The sequence below is a fragment of the Columba livia genome, chromosome 1 (assembly GCF_036013475.1).
Source record: "Columba livia isolate bColLiv1 breed racing homer chromosome 1, bColLiv1.pat.W.v2, whole genome shotgun sequence".
NCBI lineage: Eukaryota > Metazoa > Chordata > Aves > Columbiformes > Columbidae > Columba > Columba livia.
In genome coordinates, this window is record NC_088602.1 from 2,351,311 (window position 1) to 2,377,238 (window position 25,928).

The following is a 25,928-nucleotide window of genomic DNA, read 5'->3' on the forward strand; positions in this document are numbered from 1 at the left end:
ACCTGGGGGACTAATGGACAGGAAGCTCAACCTGAGCCAACAGTGTGCCCAGGTGGCCAAGAAGGCCAATGGTGTCCTGTCCTGTATCCAAACCAGCGTGGTCAGCAGGACAAGGGCAGTGATCCTTCCCCTGTGCTCTGCATTGGGGAGGCCACACCTGGAGTGTTGTGTTCAGTTCTGGGCCCCTCAGCTCAGGAAAGAGATTGAAGTGCTGGAGCGGGTCCAGAGAAGAGCAACAAGACTGGGGAAGGGACTGGAACACAAGCCCTATGGGGAGAGGCTGAGGGAGCTGGGCTTGTTTAGTCTGGAGAAGAGGAGGCTTAGAGGTGAGCTCAGCACTCTCTAGAACTACCTGAAGGGCAGTTCTAGCCAGGTGGGGATTGGGCTCTTCTCCCAGGCAGTCAGCAATAGGACAAGGGGCCATGGGCTTCAACTCTGCCAGGGGAAATTGAGGCTGGAGATTAGAAAGCAATTCTTTGCAGAGAGAGTGGTCAGGCATTGGAATGGCTGCCCAGGGAGGTGCTGGACTCACCGGCCCTGGAGGTTTTTAAGCTGAGATTGGACATGGCACTTAGTGCCATGATCTAGTCAATGGACTGGAGTTGGACCAAGGGTTGGACTCGATGATCTCTGAGGTCTTTTCCAACCCAGTCCATTCTGTGATTCTGTGAATCCACACAAAAAAGATCACATTAGAATAACGGCATGTTCAGCGCAAAATGAGTTTTCAAGTTAAGTTTTGGGCAGGCAGCCACGGGACTTATTAACCTTTTTAATCAAGTCCAGCACCCTGTGAGACAGGGAAAATGAGCCTGTATGTGTGTGTTGCTAAGGGAGGGGGAAATTTGGGGAATAGTTTGGGGCATCTAAGACACATCCACAGCTCACCTGCATTCGCTCAACATCACCCAAGCATTCAAGTTGGCATCATTTAAGAAGGAAACACCATGAAAAGACAGACCCAGTGTGCTCTGGGCCAGGTGTAAACAGGAATAAAACCAGAGCCCGGTGAGGTGTTACATTAATTAAACTGGGGAAGGGAGGATGAGGAATTTACTCTTTTTTAGTAGCAACACCATCAGCAGAGGCAGAGTTGAATATCTGCTTTTGGTACAAGGGTGAACAAGCTTATTCCAGCTCTTAAGGAATAACGGCTGAAGTATCCTTGCAGCTGCTCTCGCTGTGCTTTACTTTAACCGCACGCGTCCTTGAAGTGGATAATTGCCTGCCCGAGTTCTGCAGGTCCATAATAAACTGCTTCATGCTTTTCCAGGCAAGAGAAAAAATAAAAGCAAGAGGTTCTGGAGCAATTGAAGGTGAGCAGGATGATCTGGGTGTAAGGAGGAGACTCTTTGTACCTTAATTAATGAAGAAAATGCTTGTTGGTGAGAGAAGCAGTTTCCTCTAATAGAACAACTACCAATCTTTTAAGTCACAGAATCACAGAATCCCAGAATGTCAGGGGTTGAAGGGCCCTGGAAAGCTCATCCAGTGCAATCCCCCCATGGAGCAGGAACACCCAGATGAGGTTACACAGGAAGGTGTCCAGGCGGGTTGGAATGTCTGCAGAGAAGGAGACTCCACAACCCCCTGGGCAGCCTGGGCCAGGCTCTGCCACCCTCACCAGGAACAAGTTGCTTCTCAGATTTAAGTGGAACCTTTTGTGTTCCAGTTTGCACCCATTGCCCCTTGTCCTACCATTGGTTGTCACCGAGAAGAGCCTGGCTCCATCCTCCTGACACTCACCCTTTAGATATCTGTAAACAGGAATGAGTCCCCCCTCAGTGTCCTCTTGTCCAGCTCCAGAGCCCCAGCTCCCTCAGCCTTTCCTCACACGGGAGATGCTCCACTCCCTTCAGCATCTTGGTGGCTGCGCTGGACTCTCTCCAGCAGTTCCCTGTCCTGCTGGAACTGAGGGGCCACAACTGGACACAATATTCCAGGTGTGGTCTCCCCAGGGCAGAGCAGAGGGGCAGGAGAACCTCTCTGACCTACTGACCACCCCCTTCTAACCCACCCCAGGTACCATTGGCTTCCTGGCCACAAGGGCCCAGTGCTGGCTCATGGTCACCCTGCTGTCCCCAGGACCCCCAGGTCCCTTTCCCCTACACTGCTCTCCAACAGCTCATTCCCCAACTTACACTGGAACCTGGGGTTGTTCCTGCCCAGATTCAAGACTCTACACTTGCCCTTGTTCTAGTTCATTACATTTCTCCCCGCCCAGCTCTCCAGCCTGTCCAGGTCTCTGATGGCAGCACAGCCTCTGGCGTGTCAGCCACTCCTCCCAGCTTGGTGTCACCAGCAAACTTGCTGATAGTACACTCTATCATTCAAGTTGGAAAAGACACTCCAGATGTCAGAATTTGAATGAATGTTAGTGCTTGGGTAAGAAGAACAATTACACAGATGTCAGATAAAGGATTTGAAAGGGTAAATATTCCGTACCTCCTTTGTGACCTTTAAACGTGACTACGCAGCTGGCGTCTTCCGCTGACCAGACCTTGAGCTGGGCATCCATTCCCCCGCTCAGAACCACGAGGCCCGACGGGAAAAACCTGCAACAATTCACATCATACACATGGCCTTCCAAAAGTCTCTGGAAAAACAAAGAACTACGTGCTAGTACCGTCGTTATCATCTTCACACCAAGCAATTTATTTGAGCTACGACATTGGAAAACCTGGGCGTTCCCATGTGGGCAGAGGATTAAGTTCAAACCCTTGCGTTCCGGCAACGGACTCGTCTGAATTTGAGACGGGCAAAGAGGCAGCAGGTACATTTTGGGCCTCCCTCTGCCATTTGAGTAGCTAATTACAGAGCAAAGGATGCTAGATTTGTTTCTAATAAGAGGTTAAATGTCTTTTTCCTCTGGCAAACAAGCCGCTGACATGTCAAGAAATATTAATACCTTATATATATAATTATATAGATTTTTTTTATATTTTTATATATATTTATTTTGTGTATATATATATATATCTATAATACTGGGAAGGCAGGAAGCCTTGAGCTTAATCCATCATGTTCTTTCTTTCCTCACCTCTTCTCTACGCCGAAGAAATTCAGTGTTTGTACCACACAGGTCAGGAACTTCCCGTTACCTTCTACACGTCATTCCTAACTACCTTTTCTTATTAATAACTTCACCCTGTGACTCCTCTCCGGATTGCTGTGCATCGTTTCCCTTGGGAGAAGTCATACTTTCCAACAGATTTGACTAAAAACCTCCGAGATGTCAAATTTCAATTAAAAAACCAACTTATCGCCTGTCCTAGACCACAGGGTGTGGAGAACCCGACCAAAATCACAGCCGAATGACTCCGGTAATGGCACAAACAACACACGACATCAAAGCTGGATGCTCTTACTCTTATTTCTCCATTCGCCGCCTGCCAGATTTTCATGGTCCCGTCTGTGCTGGTGGAGACGCCAAGGCCTCCGCCACTGGAAATGTCAAGACAGGTAACCTGCAGGAGGGGAAAAAACCACCAAATTTCAGCTTTACATGACACTGTATATGGGTATTTTTGCTCAAGAGCCTAACTCTGTACTGGGGAGACCTCCTAAGTGCATCATCCAGCGCTGTTATCATCTCAACACTTATTTAAAACACCCAGAAGAGTTTCCTTAAGCATTTCAGCCCGATAACGGTCTAACATTTTATAGCCTTATGTGAGGACTTCACAAGCGGTCTCACCTCAATGTCTCAGTAAGTTTTATGAGATATTACCACCAAATTTGTCAGAGAACTTGTTATTCTCTGCCTGTGACTCTGTAGAGATCAGCAAAGCAGGGAGAAAAAGAAACCAGGTCAGGAGCCTGCGCAGACAGCGGTTGTGTTGGGGTTTGCGTTATATGCATTTTAATGTGCATGAAATAAAATAACAGATAATAAATAATTACATTTTCCAAGTGACAGCGACATTTCCAATAGAGGCTGTAACAACACTAAACTAACACATTATTCTATGATTCTAAACAGGCTGAAAAACACGATCATATAGATTTTATGAGAACGAAGGTTAACGCTGGTGTTGCAGCCTGCAAACCCAATAGATATATGATAAATATGTTGTGTTGGCTTGCAAGATTCGGCTACTGGAGTCGTGTTGCTTTACCTCCAAAAGCTTCCTAATAATTCCATATACACTGTGTGGATTACAAAAAAAAACCCTACAGCAGTAAAATCCCAACAGAAATGAGGAAGAAACAAATATCGCAGGTCTGTCGCTATTCCAAGCAGGTTTTTGGTCTTAATTTGCATGGTCCGGTCTGTAAGGGGTGAGGCTGCTCATCTTCATCCCAGGCTTCAAGATTAAACACTTTTTGGAGCGATTAACTCTTCTCAAACAGAACCGGGCGTTGTTGATCCTCTTGCACGTGCTCAGCCTGAAGACAGTCGGATTTTCTACTGTGTTCACAAGGAAACCCAAAGATACAAATAGATTGAGAGATTTTGCCAACAAAAATATGATAGCTAGAGGCCTGAGACTTACAGACGATGGCTTCAAGGAGATCAAGTATATAACAGACCCACATCAATTCCCAGCTGTTGCCAGATGTTAAGGGTGTCCTACAGCATCCTATTGCTGCATGCGCATCAGTCAGGGCTCGTTTGGACACATTTTGCCACCGTTCAGCCCTCGGTTCTCCCAGCCAAGCACGAGTCAGAACAAACCGCTCTCCTGAAAAGCTCCAGTAGCTCGAATCACAGAATGATTTTTCTTGGTGTGAGGGGCCCAAAACTGCCCCCAGGATTGGCGGTTTGGCCTCCCCAGGTCCCAGCACAGGGACGGTCACTGCCCTGGGCCTGCTGGCCACACCAGTGCTGGTACCAGCCAGAATGCTGGTGGCCTCTTGGCCACCTGGGCACACGCTGGCTCATGTTCAGCCGCTGGCACCAACACCCCCAGCTCCTTTTCCGCCGGGCACTTTCCAGCCGCTCTTCCCCGAGCCTGTAGCGCTGCCTGGGGTTGCTGTGACCCGGCACTTGGTGAACCTGACAGGGTGTAGGATCAATACCCATCCTCTATTTGACAAAAAGAAAATATTGGGAATTAAAATAGGAATTAGAAAAATTAAATAAGAGCACAAGGTAATGGTTTTGCCATTACAGTAGCTGTTAAATACATTTCCTTACATATTGCTAATGTGATAAACGCATCAGTAATATGAGAGGTATTTTATATAACAAACCAATCTGTGGTAATTTGCTCCCCAGGGGGAAAAAAAAAAATCCTGTGAAGATCATTCAAGCAGGAATGAAAAGCCCCACTGACTTTTCACATATATGGATAGGACCAGAGGAAATGGCCTCAAGTTGCGCCAGGGGAGGTTGAGGTTGGATGTGGGAACAATTTCTTGCCCAAAGGGCTGTGGGGCATTGGAACAGGCTGCCCAGGGCAGTGCTGGAGTCACCAGCCCTGGAGGGCTGGACAGACGGACATGAGGTTCTCAGGACATGGGGCAGGGACAGGGGTGGGGGAACATTTGGACTCGATCTTCAGCATCTTTTCCAACCAAAATGATTCCTTGATATCCCCAGATTTTCAGGAGGGATACATGAACAGGCAAGGCCAAACATGAGTGTTCAGAAGAGGCAGCAGGTAAAAAGGAAAACTGGAGCTTAGTTCACACCAGCTTTAAACTCATCTACATACTAATAGATATGACTTCAACTGCTTTCCAGAGGAGACGTGCGTTTGACAGCCTGCATTTCCCATTTTGCTGTGCTCTCAATCACGGTTCCGTTTATCACACAAAAGGGCAGCTGGGGACCCTTCAGGAGCACAAAGCTCAGAGCAATGATTCGCCCCGGTCTCCAGAGCTGCCTTATTGTCACGCTCTGTCTCTCAGCAGAGCTCTGCTTCCTCTTCAACAGCTGTAGAGCTGTCCAAGCGCACCTTGATTTATATCACTGTTGAGTTTTGTCAACAGAAAGTGACTTTTTAGCATTTTCAGCTGGGTTTATCACAATGTACTCAATAAATCGTGAGGTGAGTGTACAAAAACATCTCCAGGAGCATTCGGGGGACTCCCTTTAGGGCAGCCGGTTGTACCTGCAGGATACGCACTCCCTGGTTTCTTGGATCATTTCCACATGGGGTTTAGTGTTCATCAAAAGCAGAGGCTATTTTCCAGCAAAGGCAAGTTACGTGCTTTTCTTCAAAGAAATGAAATTTCAGGTCAGAATCAGCCTTTCTGTATCACTGTTCAGCGAGAAGCTGCACTTGTTGCACCCCCAGATTGACAGGGGTGCAATAAGAAGATTCTTCAGCAAAACGAGCAGGACTGCTTTTGAATAAGTGAGAAGTTCACGCCATTTATTTATTGTTTTAAATACAAGTCGGGCCTTTCTGGTCTCTGAATTCCCACCAGGTCAAGACTCATTTATGCAACACTCAATTCCCAGCCCTGCAAACAGCAAAACCAATTTCATGATATATATATGGGAGCAAACAGCTGCTATAAATTTGGGATAGATATGAAGTAGGCTGAGGTGAACAGCTCAGTGGCTGGTTGCTCTTATTTATATCTTTTTGACACACTAATTCACACATCTCATTCCTTTACAGGGGATCTGTCATGGGCCTGAAGTGAGCAGAAATCACATCACTTGCAAGAAAACACCCTAAAGAACTTGAGAGATGGTTTTCGTGGGGTAAACATAAGCATGATGGAATTTCCATGATCTATTTTCTATGATATGTTTTATTACCCGGTTCACACAGAAAATCCTGCTGCAGACCACCCCGCAGAACCAACACACAACAGTCAGAGACACATTGTGAACATTCAGGGTCGTGTTCAGTTATTTCCCACTCACTCTGCGACGTTACTTACACTTTTCTGATGAATTCCACAAAAAGTTGTGTACGGGGCCAGGAACTTTGTGGACACATTTTCACGAGGACAAGAAATGACGATGCTTTTCTAGAGGAGAAAAAATATTTAGAATCACTTTGATGGGAAAAGACCCTCAAGATCATTGAGTCCAACTGTTCCCACACCCCCGGCACTGTCCCATGTCCTGAGAACCTCATGTCCGTCTGTCCAGCCCTCCAGGGCTGGTGACTCCAGCACTGCCCTGGGCAGCCTGTTCCAATGCCCCACAGCCCTTTGGGGAAGAAATTGTTCCCACATCCAACCTCAACCTCCCCTGGCGCAACTTGAGGCCGTTTCCTCTGCTCCTGGCGCTTGTTCCTGGGGAGCAGAGCCCGACCCCCCTGGCTCCAAGCTCCTTTCAGGCAGTTCAGAGATCAGAAGGTCTCCCCTCAGCTCCTGTTCTCCAGCTGAACCCCCCAGGTCCCTCAGCCGCTCCATCACACTTGTGCTCCAGCCCCTCACCAGCTCCGTTCCCTTCTCTCCACTCGCTCCAGCACCTCAAGGCCTTTCTTGTCTTTCAGAAGTGCTGTTAGTCCGACTGAAACACAGGCTGCCAAGGCAGAATTATGATCTGGGCCCTACTCTGATCTCTCACACCCTGAAGTCTGTTGGAAGGTGCAGTGTTGGGCTTGTTTCCCTGTGTCTGCTCAAGCTGCAGGCTCTGGGTGGCAAAGGATGGTCACAGTGGCCTGGCCAACCATGACATACAGCCCCAGCCACACTATGGGATGCTACAGAGCAGCTCCAGGGTGCTGTATGGGGGGAGGCCCAGGAAAGCTAGACAGCACAATGTGTGGGACTGCGCAACAATTTTAGGCTGCTATTTTGACTGGTATAAGTGTATTGCTCCTTATCATGCAATCGCAGAAGGGTTTGGGTTGAAGGGACCTTCCCAGCTCCCCCAGTGCCCCCCCTGCCATGAGCAGGGACATCTTCACCAGCTCAGGGTGCTCAGAGCCCCGTCCAGCCTGGCCTGGGATGTCTCCAGGGATGGTTCATCCACCACCTCTCTGGCCAACCTGGGCCAGGCTCTCACCACCCTCAGGACAACAATTTCTTCCTCATGTCTGGCCTGAATCTCCCTCCTTTAGTTTAAAACCATCACCCCTTGTCCTGTCACAACAGGCCCTGCTCAAAAGTCTGTCCCCATCTTTCTCCTCAGCCCCTTTTAAGTCCGGAAAGGCCACACTAAGGTCTCCCTGGAGCTTCTCTTCTCCAGCTGAACACCCCAACTCTCTCAGCCTGTCCTCCCAGCAGAGCTGTTCCAGCCTCGCATCATTTCCGTGACCCCTCACGCATGGAAGGTGGTTTCCGAGCCCTGGTACCTTCGTGACCTCCCCAACCACGAAGCCCTCGGAAGCAGCGATGTCGGGGACGCCCTCGGTGCTGAGCCCACGGCGGGTCAGGCTGCCGTACAGGGTTGGTTTTCCTGCAAGAAGAGCAGCTGCTCATGTCAGACACCAGATCCTCCTGTCAACTCACCTTCCCCTAAACCCCTGAGCCCCTCCGACTGCCCTCATCCTCCCTGCTAAAACACAGCACCCCTAAACCACTCTCAACCTCCCTTAAACCACAGGGCATCCCCCAACTGCCTTCACCCCCATAAACCATAGCACATACCCTCAAATGCCTTCACTCCTCATAACCCACAAGATGCCCCTTAATCGCCCTCACCCCCTTCTAATTCCTAGACTCCCAAACTCCCCTCACCCCCTTCTAACCCACAGGGTTTAGCAGGGAAAAATTAAAAGAAACAGAACAAGGGCAAGTGTAGAGTCTTGTATCTGGGCAGGAACAACCCCAGGTTCCAGTGTAAGTTGGGGAATGAGCTGTTGGAGAGCAGTGTAGGGGAAAGGGACCTGGGGGTCCTGGGGACAGCAGGGTGACCATGAGCCAGCACTGGGCCCTTGTGGCCAGGAAGCCAATGGTACCTGGGGTGGGTTAGAAGGGGGTGGTCAGTAGGTCCGAGAGGTTCTCCTGCCCCTCTGCTCTGCCCTGGGGAGACCACACCTGGAATATTGTGTCCAGTTGTGGCCCCTCAGTTCCAGCAGGACAGGGAACTGCTGGAGAGAGTCCAGCGCAGCCACCAAGATGCTGAAGGGAGTGGAGCATCTCCCGTGTGAGGAAAGGCTGAGGGAGCTGGGGCTCTGGAGCTGGACAAGAGGACACTGAGGGGTGACTCATTCATGTTTACAGGTATCTAAAGGGTGAGTGTCAGGAGGATGGAGCCAGGCTCTTCTCGGTGACAACCAGTGATAGGACAAGGGGCAATGGGTTCAAACTGGAACACAAGAGGTTCCACTTAAATTTGAGAAGAAGCTTCTTCCTGGTGAGGGTGGCAGAGCCTGGCCCAGGCTGCCCAGGGGGGTTGTGGAGTCTCCTTCTGTGCAGACATTCCAACCCGCCTGGACACCTTCCTGTGTAACCTCATCTGGGTGTTCCTGCCCCATGGGGGGATTGCACTGGATGAGCTTTCCAGGGCCCTTCCAACCCCTGACAGTCCGGGATTCTGTGATCCCCAATTGCTCTCATCCCTTCTTAAACCACAGCCCCCCCTCAATCTCCTTCACCCCCTCCCAACCACCCTCAACTCTTATAACCAATTAAACCCCCATCAACCACCCCCACAACCTAAAACTGCCCTCACCCACTCTTTACCCACAGGCCCGCCCCAATCACGGGACACCCCCAAAGCACAGGACACCCCCCTCCAAACTCCAGGGTCCCCTCACAGCCCACAAGACCCCCCGAACCCTCCCCGTTCCCGCCTCCTCAGGCCCCTCAGCGCTCACCAGGGCTCCGGCAGCTCAGCCAGGCCTCACCCTCATCCCTCCTGCGGAGAGAAAGAGCGGGGCTAAGTGCGGAGAAGGGACCGAGGCTGGGAAGGGACCTGGAGGGCCGGACTTACCTCAGCACCTGACTCCAGTCGCTCTGGATCCGCAGCGTCGCCGCCATCTTACCGAGGCATCCGCACCCCCTTCCGCCTCGTTCCTTCCCGTCAGCCCCCGAGGGGTGGAAGCAGAAAGGGAAGGCGTCCTCCAATCAGAGAGCGCTCCTGAGGCCACGCCCCTCCCGGTAGTTCTCTCCGCGACGCCAGCCTTAAAGGGGCCGCGCTGTGTTGTTGGGCAGGTATTGGGGGGCTGGTCTGCGGGAGTGGGAATGGAGGGTGCTGGGTACCCATAGGTGGGGGTAAGGTGTAGGGGAGATGCCGAAAAGTCCTGGGGGCTGCTGGGCCCCCATGGGTGGGTAAGCTGTAGGGGGGCTGGGGGGGTGCTGAGCTCCTCATGGGGTGCATGAAACATATGGGGGCACCCACGGGTGGGGGTAAGGTGCGTGGGGGCTACTGAGGACCCAGAACCTTACACCCCATATGGGTGGGGGTAAAGCTGTAGGGGATTGCTGGACACCCATGGGTGGGTATAAGGTGCATGTGGGGTGCTGGGGACCTATGGGTGGGATTAAGGTGCATAGGGGGCTGGGGGCTGCATGTGGGGTGCTGAGCTTCTCCTGGGGTGCAGGGAGCATACGTGACACTCACGGTGACATGGAGGGTGCTGAGCACCCATGGGTGGGGGGTACAGTATATGGAGGGGGTGCTGGGCACCTATGGGTGGGATTAAGGTGCATGGGGGGTGCTGAGCACCCATGTGCAGGGGGTGAAGGTGCATGAGGGTTGCTGGGCACTCCTGCGTTTTGGGGGCTGCATGGGAGGGTGCTGAGCTCTTCCTTGGGTGCATGAAGTGTATGGGGCACCTGTGGGTGGGAGTAAGTTGCGTGGGGGGTGCTGGACACCTATGGGGGGGTATAAGGTGCATGGGGGTGCTGGGTACTCATGGTGGGTTGGGGGCTGCTTAGGGCGTGCTGTGCGCCTCCTGGGGTGTATGAAACATATGGGGGCACCCATGGGTGGGGTCAAGGTGCATTGGGGGTGCTGGGCACCTATGGGGAGGGTATAAGGTGCATGGGGGTGCTGGGCACCTACTGGGGGGTTGTATAAGGTGCGTGGGGGTGCTGGGTATTCACGGGGGGCCAGGGGCTGCTTGGGGGGTGCTGAGCTCCTTTGGGGTGCATGGAGCATATGGGTGGGGTAAGGTGCATTGGGGGTGCTGGGCACCTATGGGGAGGGTATAAGGTGCGTGGGGGTGCTGGGCACCTACTGGGGGGTTGTATACGGTGCGTGGGGGTGCTGTGTACTCACAGGGGGCCAGGGGCTGCTGAGCTCCTTTGGGGTGCATGGAGCATATGGGTGGGGTAAGGTGCATTGGGGGTGCTGGGCACCTATGGGGAGGGTATAAGGTGCGTGGGGGTGCTGGGCACCTACTGGGGGGTTGTATAAGGTGCGTGGGGGTGCTCGGTACTCATGGGGGGCCAGGGGCTGCTTGGGGGGTGCTGAGCTCCTTTGGGGTGCATGGAGCATATGGGTGGGGTAAGGTGCATTGGGGGTGCTGGGCACCCATGGGAATTTTGGGTCTCCATGGCGGGGTGCTGAGCTCCTCCTGGAGCACATGGAACACACGGGGGCACCCACGGAGGTACGGGGGTGCGAGGCACTTTAGTGCGCGCCCCCAAAAACGGGATCATTGACCCAGGGGGTGACAACTGCGTGACAACCACCAGCCCAGCGATGGCGAGACCCGGCCACGCCAGGAACCCCCCGCCGCTGGAGGAGGACGAAGACGAGGACCCCGTGGACGCCATGATCGGGCGGACGGGCTGCCTGGCGCAGCACCGGGCGCTGCAGGAGTGCATGGCGCAGCGGCAGGACTGGCGGCACTGCCAGGCCCAGCTCCGCGCCTTCGGCGAGTGCATGGAGCGGCGCCAGCGGCCCCGCCAGCCGCCCCCCGCCCGCCACGAGCCCGCCGGCGACTGAAATCCATGGGCGCGCCGCCATTGGCGCCCCTGCGCTGTTTGACCCATTTTCTGTGATATTGTTTTTAATAATCCACGCTGAGTTGTTGGGAAATTAAATCTGGTGGTTTGTTATCCTGGCTCGAGTGTCTTTGTGGGTAACTGGGAGCTCATCCCTGTGGGGTTGGGTGGGAGTTTCCAGCCCAAAATGTCCCAGATTTGGAGCATTCACAGTGTGGGTATAACATCCCTGATGTGGATTTCAACCTTAGTGCAGCCTTTCTGGACTTAAAAGGGGCCCATGAGAAAGATGGGGACAGACTTTTGAGCAGAGCCTGTTGTGATAGGACAAGGGGTGATGGTTTTAAACTAAAGGAGGGAGATTCAGGCTGGATATGAGGAAGAAATTGTCCCTGAGGGTGATGAGAGCCTGTCCCAGGTTGGCCAGAGAGGTGGTAGATGAACCATCCCTGGAGACATCCCAGGCCAGGCTGGACGGGGCTCTGAGCAACCTGAGCTGGTGAAGATGTCCCTGCTCATGGCAGGGGGGGCACTGGGGGACCTTTAAGGTCCTTCCAACACAAACTATTCTATGATTCCAGAGCTTTTCCACCAGTGATAACCTCATGTTGCACAGGATGGGATTTTGGAGGGGATTAATCTCCTGGGAAGCTCCAGGAGCATCAGGTATGTGGGGATAAAAGGCTCTGGTGAGGAGAAATGCTCAGCTGAATACAACCTCCTAGCAACCCATCCTGGGGAGGATGCTAGCGAGTTATTTTCCCACTGGTGCCTAGAATGGGAAAACAAACAGTTTTTTGGGGCAGGAAAAACCTCCTCGTAGCATCCATCAAACCAAGGCCTAAACTTGGTTCTAATGCATTTCAACCAAGTATCATGTCAGCTCCGGCCCAAAATAAAAGCAGCCCGATCTTAGAATTTGAAATAGTGAAGATTGGAGTGAATGGACCCAGCACTGCAACCTGTTCGACCCAGCAGAATGGGGTCTGTCTTAGCTGAAACCAGGAAAACGGCTGTTGTAAAAACTGGGTTGATTTTGGGGATCCAGGGGGAGGTTTATAAGAAATTAAGGAGATATTTTGCCACCTCTGATGCTTTTTTCCATCAAACAGGAGTTTTGATGCTTGGGGATGATTATCCCCAACCTTCCCAGGGCTCTGAGGCTCCATTTGTGTTGGAAAAGCTCCAGTTTAAGCGGTTTTATGAGAGTAACGTGTTGCTGCGGCTTCCAGCTGAAGAAAGGAGCGGGATGGGTCACTTCCACATCAAATTACTGCAGTAAAGTATCATTCACTTGCAGAGATTTCTGCAGACTGAAACCTTCAGAAATCCTCAAATACCAAAAGCCAAACAGGCAGGAAAAAAGAAATAAAAAGGTCAGAAATGGGAAAAGTAAACCCACGTTTTATCCTGCACCCACTTCAGTGAGTACAGATCACTTGGATATAAACACATCTCTTTATTAAGACAAACTGCTTGACAACAGTGCGAATTTCTTGCAGATCGCCAAATTATCAGTGCAGTGAAGTTGCATTGCGGAGGCTCGAGTGGCTTCGCTTTCCCAGAGTCGGCTCTGAAGCGGATGGAGCGTTTCTTCCTCGTCTCAGTTCATCTGCGCCAGCAGCTCTTCAAGTTCCGGCCGGGACTTTAATCGGCTCTTGAAATGAGCTTCGGTGTGCTGGGGAGGGAGGGAAAAGGAAGAAAAATAAGCAAATCAGAATTACCTCTGGAGCACTTTTTGAAATCAAAAGGAAGACAAACCTTCTCCCTAAGAGAATGGCTGAGAAGTGGAAAAATACAAGACTTAAATGAAGGCAGGGAGTGGGAAGTCACTGCAGGGTCAGAACTCATGGGCAGCTCCACCTGGAAGCTGGTGGGAGAGCTCTAAACCTCTTCTCTTACATCCAGCCTCGCACAGGAACAGCTTTGGGGGGAAATCATTGAGGGTGGAAAGATTCTGGTGGCAAAGGAGTGTGGTAACCGCAAGGGGCTGCTCTGAAATTCAGCCTCATTGGCTCCTCCTCACCTGGGGAACTGCGTTTGGAAGAGTGAGCAGCGGCGTCGTGCTCGAGCATCATAGAATCGCAGGATGGTCTGGGTTAAGGGACCTTCCAGCTCCCCCAGTGCCCCCCCTGCCATGAGCAGGGACATCTTCACCAGCTCAGGTTGCTCAGAGCCCCGTCCAGCCTGGCCTGGGATGTCTCCAGGGATGGTTCATCTACCACCTCTCTGGCCAACCTGGGCCAGGCTCTCACCACCCTCAGGACAACAATTTCTTCCCCATGTCTGGCCTGAATCTCCCTCCTTTAGTTTCAAACCATCACCCCTTGTTCTATCACAACAGACCCTGCTCAAAAGTCTGTCCCCATCTTTCTTCTCGGCCCCTTTTAAGTCCAGAAAGGCTGCACTAAGGTCTCCCCGGAGCTTCTCTTCTCCAGCTGAACACCCCAACTCTCTCAGCCTGTCCTCCCAGCAGAGCTGTTCCAGCCTCGCATCATTTCTGTGACTCCTCTCCTCTCCTCTCTCTCCTCTCCTCTCCTCTCCTCTCCTCTCCTCTCCTCTCCTCTCCTCTCCTCTCCTCTCCTCTCCTCTCCTCTCCTCTCCTCTCCTCTCCTCTCCTCTCCTCTCCTCTCCTCTCCTCTCCTCTCCTCTCCATGGCCCAATGTCACCGTTCTCCCTCCAGAGACAAAGCCACCAGCAAAAATTAAAAAGAAAAAAACAAGGGCCCTAAGGCAGACACAGCACTGCGAGCAAACCACATTATTACTGGACTCAAGAGCCCTTCTCCCCTATTCCTTCTGGTTTGCAGAGCTGGAGATAACTAAACGTTCTTCAAAGAAGCCAACTGTGTTTTCCTGTTTGAATTCATTGTGCTGCCTTCCCTTTCCAGCCACAAAAGTCTTTTAGTCCCCGAATAAAAAGCACCTCCTGTGACTGTTTTGTCTGAACGTAACAGAGATGTTTAAATAAGTCCTTATGCCGGGTCCACTAGCAAGCAGGGTTCTGTCCTCACGCTCTCAGTGCTGAGAAAACTATTGGGTCTTTCTATAGAAAACAAGCTGAACATCTCCCAGAGCAAATTCCACCCAAACTGGGCACAACATTTGGGTTTCCAGTCTCAGCTTTGCTACCAACTGCTCCGTGAAGTTCCTGGTGGGGAAGGGTCGCAGGGAATCTGCGATTAATTATAGGAGGATAAGGGGAAAACGAAACGTTCATCAAGAATTAGAGGTAATGGGTTTTGATAGACCAAGTGATGAGAGGTGCCGGGTATCCCTAAGTCTAGACTAAAGAGTAGTCGCAGGACCAGGTCTGTATTTTCAGACCAAGTCATGCATCACATCTGCTTCCTAAACGCAAAGGAATGGGTAAAATTCAAGATACCTCTGCCACTGACAGATGGACCCCTTCAGGCTGATTACTCTGAATTATTTCCAGGAGGATCGGAGCGAACGTCGCACTCAAACCGCTGATCTGAAAGAAGAAATGAACAGAACGTCACGCACAAAATGGACTCGTTATATTAAAACCACGGGAGGAGACGCTGGTTTGGTCCAAGCCTGCGGCAGCCAAGCTCTCTGCTTCGTCCCCACACTTCTCACATACAGCACATCCCCAAACTCTTATTTTGGCTCTTCTCTATGAATATTGTGCTTCCCATCCCTACCTGCGTGGCCTCCTGCACGTAAAGACGCGAATTTAGGAGAGACTTCAACACGAAAGCTGCCACAGCAAACCTGCATCCTCGACCTTAACCGCACATCAGCTTTCTCCAGTGGGAAAAGTCTAATTCTAGACTTAAAATGTAATTTATCACGGGTTTAGCAAGACAACACACTATAAACTAGGAAAAAGTCACTGAGAGAAATACCTATTAATATTTACCTCCACTTTTGAAACTGGCTAATACTAGTTTTAAATTTCATCGAGTTTGTCAAATCTTTCAACCTTACGCATGATTTTTCCACACTTTGTATCAATTATTCTGTGTAAAATAGATAATAAATCTTATTAAATACAGAATGCAGGAACGCTTCTTCTGCCTGCTACTTTGCGAACAACTTTCAGCAAGAAAGGAGGCAAGAAGGACCCGGGTAACTCTAGACAGGTCAGTCTCACCTCCATCCCTGGGAAACTGATGGAACGACTTCTCCTTGGTGCCATCTCAAGGCATATCAAGGGATCAGAGGGTCATTAGGGGCAGTCAACATGGCTTCACCAAGGGGAAGTCGTGCTTGACCAACCTCATTGACTTCTATGAGGACATAACAAGATGGATGGATGATGGCAGAGCGGTGGATGTGATCTCCCTTGACTTGAGTGAGGCATTTGACACAGTGTCCCACAGCATCCTCACAGCTGAACTGAGGGAGTGGGTCTGGATGAGCGGGGAGTGAGGTGACTGTGAACTGGCTGAAGGGAAGAAGCCAGAGAGTCGTGGTCAATGGGCAGAGTCCAGTTGAGGCCTGGATCTAGTGCAGTGCCTCAGGGGCAGTGCTGGGGCCGCTGTTATTCAATATATTCATCAATGACTTGGATGAGGGAATAGAGTGACTGTCAGCAAGTTTGCTGGTGACACCAAGCTGGGAGGAGTGGCTGACACGCCAGAGGCTGTGCTGCCATCAGAGACCTGGACAGGCTGGAGAGTTGGGTGGGGAGAAATGTAATGAAATAGAACAAGGGCAAGTGTAGAGTCTTGTATCTGGGCAGAACAACCCCAGGTTCCAGTGTAAGTTGGGGAACGAGCTGTTGGAGAGCAGTGTAGGGGAAAGGGACCTGGGGGTCCTGGGGACAGCAGGGTGACCATGAGCCAGCACTGGGCCCTTGTGGCCAGGAAGCCAATGGTACCTGGGGTGGGTTAGAAGGGGGTGGTCAGTAGGTCAGAGAGGTTCTCCTGCCCCTCTGCTCTGCCCTGGGGAGACCACACCTGGAATATTGTGTCCAGTTGTGGCCCCTCAGTTCCAGCAGGACAGGGAACTGCTGGAGAGAGTCCAGCGCAGCCACCAAGATGCTGAAGGGAGTGGAGCATCTCCCGTGTGAGGAAAGGCTGAGGGAGCTGGGGCTCTGGAGCTGGACAAGAGGACACTGAGGGGGGACTCATTCCTGGGGATCAAGATGGAAAGGGGGAGTGTCAGGAGGATGGAGCCAGGCTCTTCTGGTGACAACCAATGGTAGGACAAGGGATAATGGGTGCAAACTGGAACACAAAAGGTTTCACTTAAATCTGAGAAGCAACTTGTTCCTGGTGAGGGTGGCAGAGCCTGGCCCAGGCTGCCCAGGGGGTTGTGGAGTCTCCTTCTGTGCAGACATTCCAACCCGCCTGGACACCTTCCTGTGTAACCTCATCTGGGTGTTCCTGCTCCATGGGGGGATTGCACTGCATGAGCTTTCCAGGGCCCTTCCAACCCCTCACATTCTGGGATTCTGTGAAATCGTGAATTAGACTCTTGGTGCTTCAAATTCACACCTTTAAAGGGACTTAACGCCTGCTTTTTAAGGGGGTTTGAGAGCTCTGAGCACGGAGACGCCACCACAAGAGCCGTGGAGTTATCGGCAAACACCAGCTCATACCTGGACAACCCTCTGGTGGGTGGTGAGAACCGCATCCAGCTGCATTTTGGAACCTCGCTCCTCCAAGAACAGCACCTCGTCGGTTTTGGTGGGCATGGCGTAGCTGAGGGAACCACACGGTTAGGACAGGGGAGGAAGGATTCACGCCGCTTTACAGGAACGAATCGACCTCCAGCAGCAGGGAATGTGGCAGGAAGATTAACTTTTAATGAGAAATTAATTATGCAAACAATGTATCTCGCAAATCAAGCGCTGGCAGAAGCCGGGTGTTTTACTGGAAGGAGATAAGGGGGAAGCTTGCAGCGCTATTACCAGCAAATTCAGCTACAAACAGCAGCTTGAGAAGAGAACTTTTAACTTTATATTTGAAGGAGAGCTTTAAAGCAACAATTCTGACTTACTTTTTAATAGCCTATCTATTTTAATTGGGAACGGAGCTAAAAACCACTGCCGCAACGCACCACTGCAAGGATATTGCATTCACCGCTGGGAATTGATTGGGAATTTAGGGTGAATTTATCAGGAATTTATGGTGAATTTATCAGGAATTTATGGTGAATTTATCAGGAATTTATGGTGATCTTGTCAGGGATTTACAGCGAATGTATCAGGAATTTACAGTGAATTTAACAACAAGGCAGTGGGTCAGATTTTGCTCTCTGGTTACAGTTACTCCATTTCCACGGCATCAGTAACAACAAGCTACATCCTACCGCCCATGTTTTACCCTATAGATTTTGCTCTTTAAGGGTAAATGATTTCTTTGGTGCAAGAAACATCACAGAGATGCTACAAGTAGCTGATCTACGGCTGACAGTTCATCCAAATAAATGAACATAGAGATAATTATTCTTGACAGGTTTAATTGGTGTGAGGAGGAACCAGCGTTTATACTCGGACATACAGGTAAAGACACACATTTCAGATAATCAGCACTAAGTGTTTTTACTCCCTTAGTGCTTCTGCAGCAATAATATTCTCCTCCCACAGGCTTCAGGGTTCCCCAAGCTCCTTCTAGTTTGTATATTCACTACCATTGCTTACTCTGCAATATACACACAAAGAGCCTGGGTAAAACGTTATAAAGGAAAAACAGCAGCGAAAGGCAGCAAGACAAGTTCCTGAGCTCAGCACCCACAGGCTTAAGTGTTTTTTTCTCAGAAGAATTAGAAGTAATGGCACTTCTTTCCCTCCCCGCCTCGAGATCTGTTCAGTCAAAGAATCATAAAACCATTTTGGTTGGAAAAGATGCTGAAGATCATCAAGTCCAACTGTTCCCCCACCCCCAGCACTGCCCCATGTCCTGAGAACCTCCTGTCCGTCTGTCCAGCCCTCCAGGGATGGTGACTCCAGCACTGCCCTGGGCAGCCTGTTCCAATGCCCCACAGCCCTTTGGGGAAGAAATTGTTCCCCAGATCCAACCTCAACCTCCCCTGGCGCAACTTGAGGCCACCTGAAATTGTTCAGTGCCTGAACAACTCAATTTCAGCCTTCTTTATCCAAATAAAGCATCCCAAACCGTGCAGACACACAAAAAGAGAACAGCAAAGAGCTTTACACTTATTTACATGTTGGATCTTGGGAACAATTTCTTCCCAGAAAGGGCAATGATCTCGAGGGTCTCTTCCAAGCAAACTATTCTATGATCTTATGATGTTCCTCATACCTTTCATTCACTCTGATGGAGAGCCGGTTGCAGAGTCTATGCACATATTGAGCGAAATGTTCCACCAGACACATATCGTAGGAAGTCATCTGGATGTTGAGATCTCCATACTCATGTTCGGTCCCAACATTTATCTCTTTCATCTGTACTTTATCCTTCTTCCTCTTTGGAACCTGTAATTTTTTTTAAAACAAAAAGAAAGAAAAAGATATCTGTTTTTGGATAAAGCTGGAAATAAAAAAAAAGCATTAACTCGTGCCTGCACAGGAGACAGAATCCCAGAATCCCAGAGTGTCAGGGGTTGGAAGGGCCCTGGAAAGCTCATCCAGTGCAATCCCCCCATGGAGCAGGAACACCCAGATGAGGTTACACAGGAAGGTGTCCAGGCGGGTTGGAATGTCTGCACAGAAGGAGACTCCACAACCCCCTGGGCAGCCTGGGCCAGGCTCTGCCACCCTCACCAGGAACAAGTTGCTTCTCAGATTTAAGCAGAACCTTTTGTGCTCCAGTTTGCACCCACTGCCCCTTGTCCTGTCATTGGTTGTCACCGAGAAGAGCCTGGCTCCATCCTCCTGACACTCACCCTTCAGATATCTGTAACTATGAATGAGTCCCCCCTCAGTGTCCTCTTGTCCAGCTCCAGAGCCCCAGCTCCCTCAGCCTTTCCTCACACGGGAGATGCTCCACTCCCTTCAGCATCTTGGTGGCTGCGCTGGACTCTCTCCAGCAGTTCCCTGTCCTGCTGGAACTGAGGCTCCTACACTGCTCTCTAACAGCTCGTTCCCCAACTTACACAGGAACCTGGGGTTGTTCTGCCCAGATTCAAGACTCTACACTTGCCCTTGTTCTAGTTCATTACATTTTCCCCGCCCAGCTCTCCAGCCTGTCCAGGTGTCTGATGACAGCACAGCCTCTGGCGTGTCAGCCACTCCTCCCAGCTTGGTGTCACCAGCAAACTTGCTGACAGTCACTCTATTCCCTCATCCAAGTCATTGATGAATATATTGAATAACAGCGGCCCCAGCACTGCCCCCTGAGGCACTGCACTAGATCCAGGCCTCAACTGGACTCTGCCCATTGACCACGACTCTCTGGCTTCTTCCCTTCAGCCAGTTCACAGTCACCTCACCACCCGCTCATCCAGACCCACTCCCTCAGTTTAGCCCACGCAAAGGTTCTCTCCTCTGACAAAGGTTTTGCTCAACTACATGGAACACATCGCAGCCCATCTGTGCTCGCTGTCCCCGATCACAAAACTGGGATGACATTATTGTAACAGATGTTCTTGAGTCCAGCAGTTCGGCTCTTGGATGGCAGCACCGCAGGATTCACACAGAAAATACATGCGCACCGTGATTAATTCCTTCCAGGAGAAACCCAGGAGTAGAAAACAAACCGGGTTTTATTTTAATTCCTGACTTCAAGGCAGCTGTCTAGGTGAGTTATTGTTCCTTCCTTCCACCAAAATTGTCATCTTTCCAAATTCGAGGGAATGTAAAGCATTTAAATGCACAATATTGAAATGCAGAGAAGCCCTCCTCACAATACTCTGCAATAATCTGAAGCTGAGGTGTGAAATTCAGCATCGAGAAGAGATTCTTACCCCCCATTAACAAGAATATACCACACAAAATAATATCTGCGGTGTTTTGAGTGGGTATTTCATGTGATGTAACACATGTAAATCATTATTCTTTTTTAATATGATTCATCAGCCTTGGAATTAATAATACCCATGTTTAAACCGAACTGTAAGAAGATGGGTCAGCCGAAATTGTTATTCCTACCTCCTTCGGGAGCAGGTATTTGAACCTCCCAATGCCGTGCGCAGGATGGGATCTGTAGTGTCTGTGGCAACTCACGAGCACGTCACCTTAAAATTAAAGCAGAGGAAACGCGTTTCCAGCTGAACAACACACAGCCCTTCTCTAAACAAACACACGTGGGTGCCATCGAGAGCCCAAAATCCACATGGGGGGCGGGAATTTGTCCTCGGCGCCACAGCCAGAATGTTATAATTCACAGCTGGTTACGGCGAGCAGCGAATAAGGGAGGGAGAGATTAAAAATGACTCATTTAATTCGCTCCCAGGTGAATTCTCAAGCAAAGGCAGACTTGTCAGCACCAGCGGATGGGGAGGATGCTGATGAAATGTTCCATCTGTCTCCTCTCACGCGACAGCAGTGATGCTACTACGATGGATCTGAGCCCCGTTTAGTTTAAAATCCAACTCTGTTCAAATATTCATGTGCTCGGAAGCCAAATCAAAACGGCCTCAACGTTTTATTTATACTTTAAAATGAAACCCTCAGTAATCCTCATTTTAATGAACAGAGCTCAGAACAGCAAAGAGAAACCCAACACCAAGGATCTAAGGCACTCGGATACGCTTTGCCTCCGCATCAAAATCAAGTTTGATTTTAAATTGCGACAGTGGACTCCACCAGCTCAATAAATTTTGAAGTGGGACCTCAAAGGGCTGTAAAAGTCATTTCCTGGACATTAATATAGTGAATGGCATGTGGCTGGTGTCACTCCACAGCTCAACCAAGAGCAGGGAAACAGAAGAAAGGGTTAGGAAAAAAGGTATAGAAGAGGAAAAGTACCTGCTAATGTTATTTAACCAGACCAAAATTGGCTAAAAAAAACGTAAAAGAGACGTAAATGCTGAAATGCAATACTTATCTTGGGTAAATGAAGTTTTGGCCTTGCATTGGGTTAATAGGAGGCCTTACCTGCAGCGCACAGGCAGTTTTCTCTGGGTGTTGCTGCTCTGTAGGAAACAAGATAATTGTTAAAAGCCCTGATTTCAGCCACCTATGGAAATAAAACATATCTCCTTGAGCAAAGGCTCACAGCCCAAGTTCCTCAGACACAGGTTGATCCCGTCAGCAATGAAACTCTTTGTCCTCCATACCCGCAGCCCTTTGAGCTGAGCATCCCTCCACCACTAAAAGATTTCCCTTGGCAAACCGTACTTTTTCTGCCACATACGTGCTCTGAGACTCTCAGTAGAAGTGACCAAGGGTTTTTAATGCCCTATAGTGTGTTTTATTCACTGGGTTTGATGTCAGACTCACCTGCTGAGCGCCAACACCTGCTTCAGCAACACTCCCTTCCTCAAGCACAGCACCTGCAACGAGCCACCATGGTCAAAATGCAAACACTCACCGAGTTTTCACCATCGCTTCCCAAAATACAGCATGGAAACAACACCCGAGACCCTCGGAACACTCAATAACCCTTCCAGTCTGTGGCAGAATGCAACCCCCCTCCCTCCTTCAGTATGGCACATCTCCCCCTTCTCCGCTACTTGAGGCTAACAGCTTCTTTTGTCTGGCCCAGCGCACCCTGGCTCCTGGGACATTAGGAGAAGGGAGTGCCAAGGCACACTGAGCCCAGTGTGGGGGATGTTTGGAGGCTTCAGGGGCACCCACAGACAGTGTGGGGGGGTGCAGAGAAGCTTCTAGAGTGCCTACAGTCGGATCTGATCAGATAAAAACGGGACTGTCGTTGAGACTTCGCCCATTGCCGCGGGTCTCTCGGAGCACGAGCAAGATGATGCCACCGAGAGCCACCCCGGGATGGGGACCCCACTTGCCTCGCCGTCACGGGTGTGAGTAAAACTTCTCGCAGGATTGCGAGTATATTTGTACTTTCGTGCACATATGCACGTGTAACTTTCCGTGCTCCATATGAGCGCGTGTAAAATTAATCCTCACAGAATCGCGGGTGTATTTTCTTTCCGTGCACATTTGCACAAGTATTTTATTTCCTCGCACAATCGCGAGTGGCCGCCGAGAGCCCCTCGCACAATCGCGAGTGTATTTTCCTCCCGTGCTTCCACATAAGCACATGTAGGATTCCGTGCACATTTGCACGTGTAAGTAAAATAACTCTCGCAGGACTGCGAGCGTATTATAAATTTACTCTCGTGGAATCGCGAGTGCACACTTTCCGTACTCACTAGGAGTGTGTGTATCACAGTATCACAGTATCACAGTATGCTTGGGATTGGAAGGGACCTCAAAAGATCATCTAGTCCAATCCCCCCATGGAGCAGGAACACCCAGATGAGGTTACACAGGAAGGTGTCCAGGCGGGTTGGAATGTCTGCAGAGAAGGAGACTCCACAACCCCCCTGGGCAGCCTGGGCCAGGCTCTGCCACCCTCACTGAGAAGAAGTTTTTTCTCAAATTTAAGTGGAACCTCTTGTGTTCCAGCTTGATCCCATTACCCCTTGTCCTATCATTGTTTGCCACCAAGAAGAGCCTGGCTCCATCCTCGTGGCACTCACCCTTTATATATTTATAAACATTAATGAGGTCCCCCCTTAGTCTCCTCTTCTCCAAACTAAAGAGCCCCAGCTCCCTCAGCCTTTCTTCATAAGGGAGATGCTCCACTCCCTTAATCATCTTTGTTGCCCTACGCTGGACCCTCTCCAGCAGTTCCCTGTCCTTCTGGAACTGAGGGGCCACAGCTGGACACAATATTCCAGATGTGGTCTCACCAGGGCGGAGTAGAGGGGAAGGAGAACCTCTCTGACCTACTGACCACCCCCTTCTAACCCACCCCAGGTACCATTGGCTTCCTGGCCACAAGGGCCCAGTGCTGGCTCATGGTCACCCTGTTGTCCACCAGTACCCCCAGGTCCCTTTCCCCTACACTGCTCTCTAATATGTAATTTCCCAACCTATACTGGAACCTGGGGTTGTTCCTGTATCTCTTTAAAAATAATCCCGCACCGTGTTTAGGGAAGTGTGTACTCCTCCGGGACTCGGGGACGGCTCCAGCATTGTTTTGGGTGAGGCCACGTGCATGCACACTGTGGACCGCCTGCTGTATTAGTTGCTGTCTCAATAATTTTCCTCAACTGATATCCGAACCTGTATTTAAGTCACTTTTGGAGTGCTAAAACCCTGTTTTTCGCCGGTTCAATAAAAGTTGTTTTTGGACCTTGTTGTGCCTTAAATTGACCTGTGGGTTGCCTCAGTGACACAGTCTCTCCAGAATATCACTCCCCAGAATATCACCAAAACTCAGAGGGATGAAGCAGGAGGATGATGATGAGTGTGGTGAGCTCTCATGCACCCCCTCGCCTTGCTCCAGGATCCAACAAGCTAGGGTGGGAGATCCCCCGTGATCTGTGGGGATCAAACCCTCCTGCTCGTTCCGGAGCCATGTGGATGGAGGAAAAAACAGCTTGTGAGGCAAAGAATCAGAGAATCATTTGGGGTGGAAAAGCCCCCCAAGATCAAGTCCAATTATAACACAACCCTGGCACTAACCCATGTCCCTGAGTACCTCATCTATAATATAAAAGATATTAAAATGTTTTAAAAAAAATTAAAAAAACATATAAAATATTAAAAAGAATATATATAAGAGCTTTACTATCACCATATATATATATACAAAAGAGCTTTACTGTCACTATATATCTATATATCTATATATCTATATATCTATATATTTATGTATCTATATATCTATATATCTATATAAAAGAGCTTTACTGTCACCACAACCCCACCAGGCAGGACCTGCATCGTGTCCCCTGGGGCAGGCGGGCAATTACAAATTAAAGAGTGACCGGGAGCACCAAGGACCTGCTGGTCCCCAGGGGCAGTGACATCGCTGGGGGGGCTGTGACGGACCCTGTGTCGCTGGGGTGACCCCTGGGTCCCTCGGGGGGGTCTCTGTCGCTGATACACCACGGTAGGTGACCCAGGGCACTAACTCAGTCAGTGCTCCCCCTCCGTGTCCTTCCCCGGTGTCCCCAGCGCCGGTACCTTCGGCAGCGCCGCGTTCATCGCTCCGCCCGGCCCCGCGTCCGTCGCTCCCGGCGTCCCCTCGGTGCGTCCCGCCCCGCGTTCCGAACCTCTCGCGGGGGGGAACGAGAATTTTTAGACAACCCTCGCTGCTCGCAGGGCCACGGTGTCGTAGCGGAGGGGGCGGGTGACACCGGGGGACACGTTGTTCCCGCTGTCTCACATGGAGCAGCGCGACGTGGCAACGACCGCGCGGCGCATCCAATACTGTGCTACACACCCTGCTAGTCGCGATCCGCCCGCCCCTCGCTCCTTCTCGCATGCTGATTGGTCGTCGGCCGCGTCCATCAAGGTGGCCATGTTGAGTGTGGCATGGCTGGAAGGGCACCAGCGTGGTACGGCGGCCATCTTGAGTGTGGCCGGTCTGGCCCCCGCCGCCATGTTAGCGCGGGAAGCGCTGCGAGGGGAGCGGGATGGAGGGCGAGCGGGATGGGGCTGAGCACGTTTCAGGAAAAGGTGATTTGTGTTCATGAGGCTTAACCAACACACATTTCTGGAGCACAGGTGTGCTGCGGAGCGGCTGAGGGACCTGGGGGGTTCAGCTGGAGAACAGGAGCTGAGGGGAGACCTTCTGATCTCTGAACTGCCTGAAAGGAGCTTGGAGCCAGGGGGGTCGGGCTCTGCTCCCCAGGAACAAGCGCCAGGAGCAGAGGAAACGGCCTCAAGTTGCGCCAGGGGAGGTTGAGGTTGGATGTGGGAACAATTTCTTCCCCAAAGGGCTGTTGGGCATTGGAACAGGCTGCCCAGGGCAGTGCTGGAGTCACCATCCCTGGAGGGTTGGACAGACGGACAGGAGGTTCTCAGGACATGGGGCAGGGACAGGGGTGCGGAAACAGTTGGACTCTATCTTGAGGGTCTTTTCCAACCAAAATGATTCTGTGATTTCCCCATGGCTCTTCCCCACTCCCCTCTCTCTTCCCTGCTGCCGAATTTCCCTCTTCTTGTGTGGCAGACGCTCCCACCCGTTCCCCTGAGCCCCCGTCTTGGAGCTCGACACCCTGGCGGCTTAATTTCTTGTCAGGATTTCCAGCTCTGCTGACTGATTGCTGCTCCGATTCCTTTTGGCTGGAGCTGCCAGGCTCACGATGGCCTTTCTCTCTCCAGTT

The 25,928-nt window shown here is 50.9% G+C and overlaps 3 protein-coding genes across 5 annotated transcripts in view; 1 reads left to right on the forward strand and 2 right to left on the reverse strand.

The window, feature by feature from the left end:
- PAAF1 (proteasomal ATPase associated factor 1) overlaps window positions 1-9,915 on the reverse strand; it is an 18,013-nt gene extending 8,098 nt beyond the window's left edge. For both annotated transcript variants that reach the window (XR_010473745.1, XM_005500617.3), the window contains exons 1-6: window positions 9,794-9,915; window positions 9,678-9,718; window positions 8,211-8,314; window positions 6,844-6,933; window positions 3,369-3,467; window positions 2,446-2,596 (exon numbers count right to left, since the gene is read on the reverse strand). Coding sequence is in view for 1 of the 2 variants with exons in the window: in XM_005500617.3 (XP_005500674.2) it covers window positions 2,446-2,596; window positions 3,369-3,467; window positions 6,844-6,933; window positions 8,211-8,314; window positions 9,678-9,718; window positions 9,794-9,840 (532 nt within the window). In the remaining variant the exon portion in view is untranslated. The remainder of the gene's footprint in view (window positions 1-2,445; window positions 2,597-3,368; window positions 3,468-6,843; window positions 6,934-8,210; window positions 8,315-9,677; window positions 9,719-9,793) is intronic.
- On the forward strand, window positions 9,916-11,868 carry LOC135580005 (cytochrome c oxidase assembly factor 4 homolog, mitochondrial). 2 transcript variants are annotated; one of them, XM_065070551.1, is made up of 2 exons: window positions 9,916-10,014; window positions 11,475-11,868. In XM_065070551.1, the coding sequence occupies exon 2, from the start codon at window positions 11,510-11,512 to the stop codon at window positions 11,753-11,755; it is 246 nt and encodes an 81-aa protein (XP_064926623.1). In that variant the 5' UTR covers window positions 9,916-10,014; window positions 11,475-11,509; the 3' UTR covers window positions 11,756-11,868. The 2 variants fall into 2 exon arrangements, with proteins under 2 accessions (XP_064926623.1, XP_064926545.1); XM_065070473.1 differs by lacking the exon at window positions 9,916-10,014 and adding an exon at window positions 10,020-10,074.
- Window positions 11,869-13,193: 1,325 nt separating this feature from the next.
- On the reverse strand, window positions 13,194-25,071 carry MRPL48 (mitochondrial ribosomal protein L48). Its single transcript, XM_005500616.3, has 8 exons — window positions 24,784-25,071; window positions 22,072-22,124; window positions 21,727-21,764; window positions 20,779-20,864; window positions 18,992-19,164; window positions 17,326-17,428; window positions 15,139-15,228; window positions 13,194-13,432 (listed from the first exon to the last, which is right to left on the reverse strand). Exons 1-8 carry the CDS (start codon window positions 24,802-24,804, stop codon window positions 13,358-13,360), a joined length of 639 nt encoding a protein of 212 aa, XP_005500673.2. The 5' UTR covers window positions 24,805-25,071; the 3' UTR covers window positions 13,194-13,357.
- Between the last annotated feature and the right edge of the window lie 857 nt (window positions 25,072-25,928).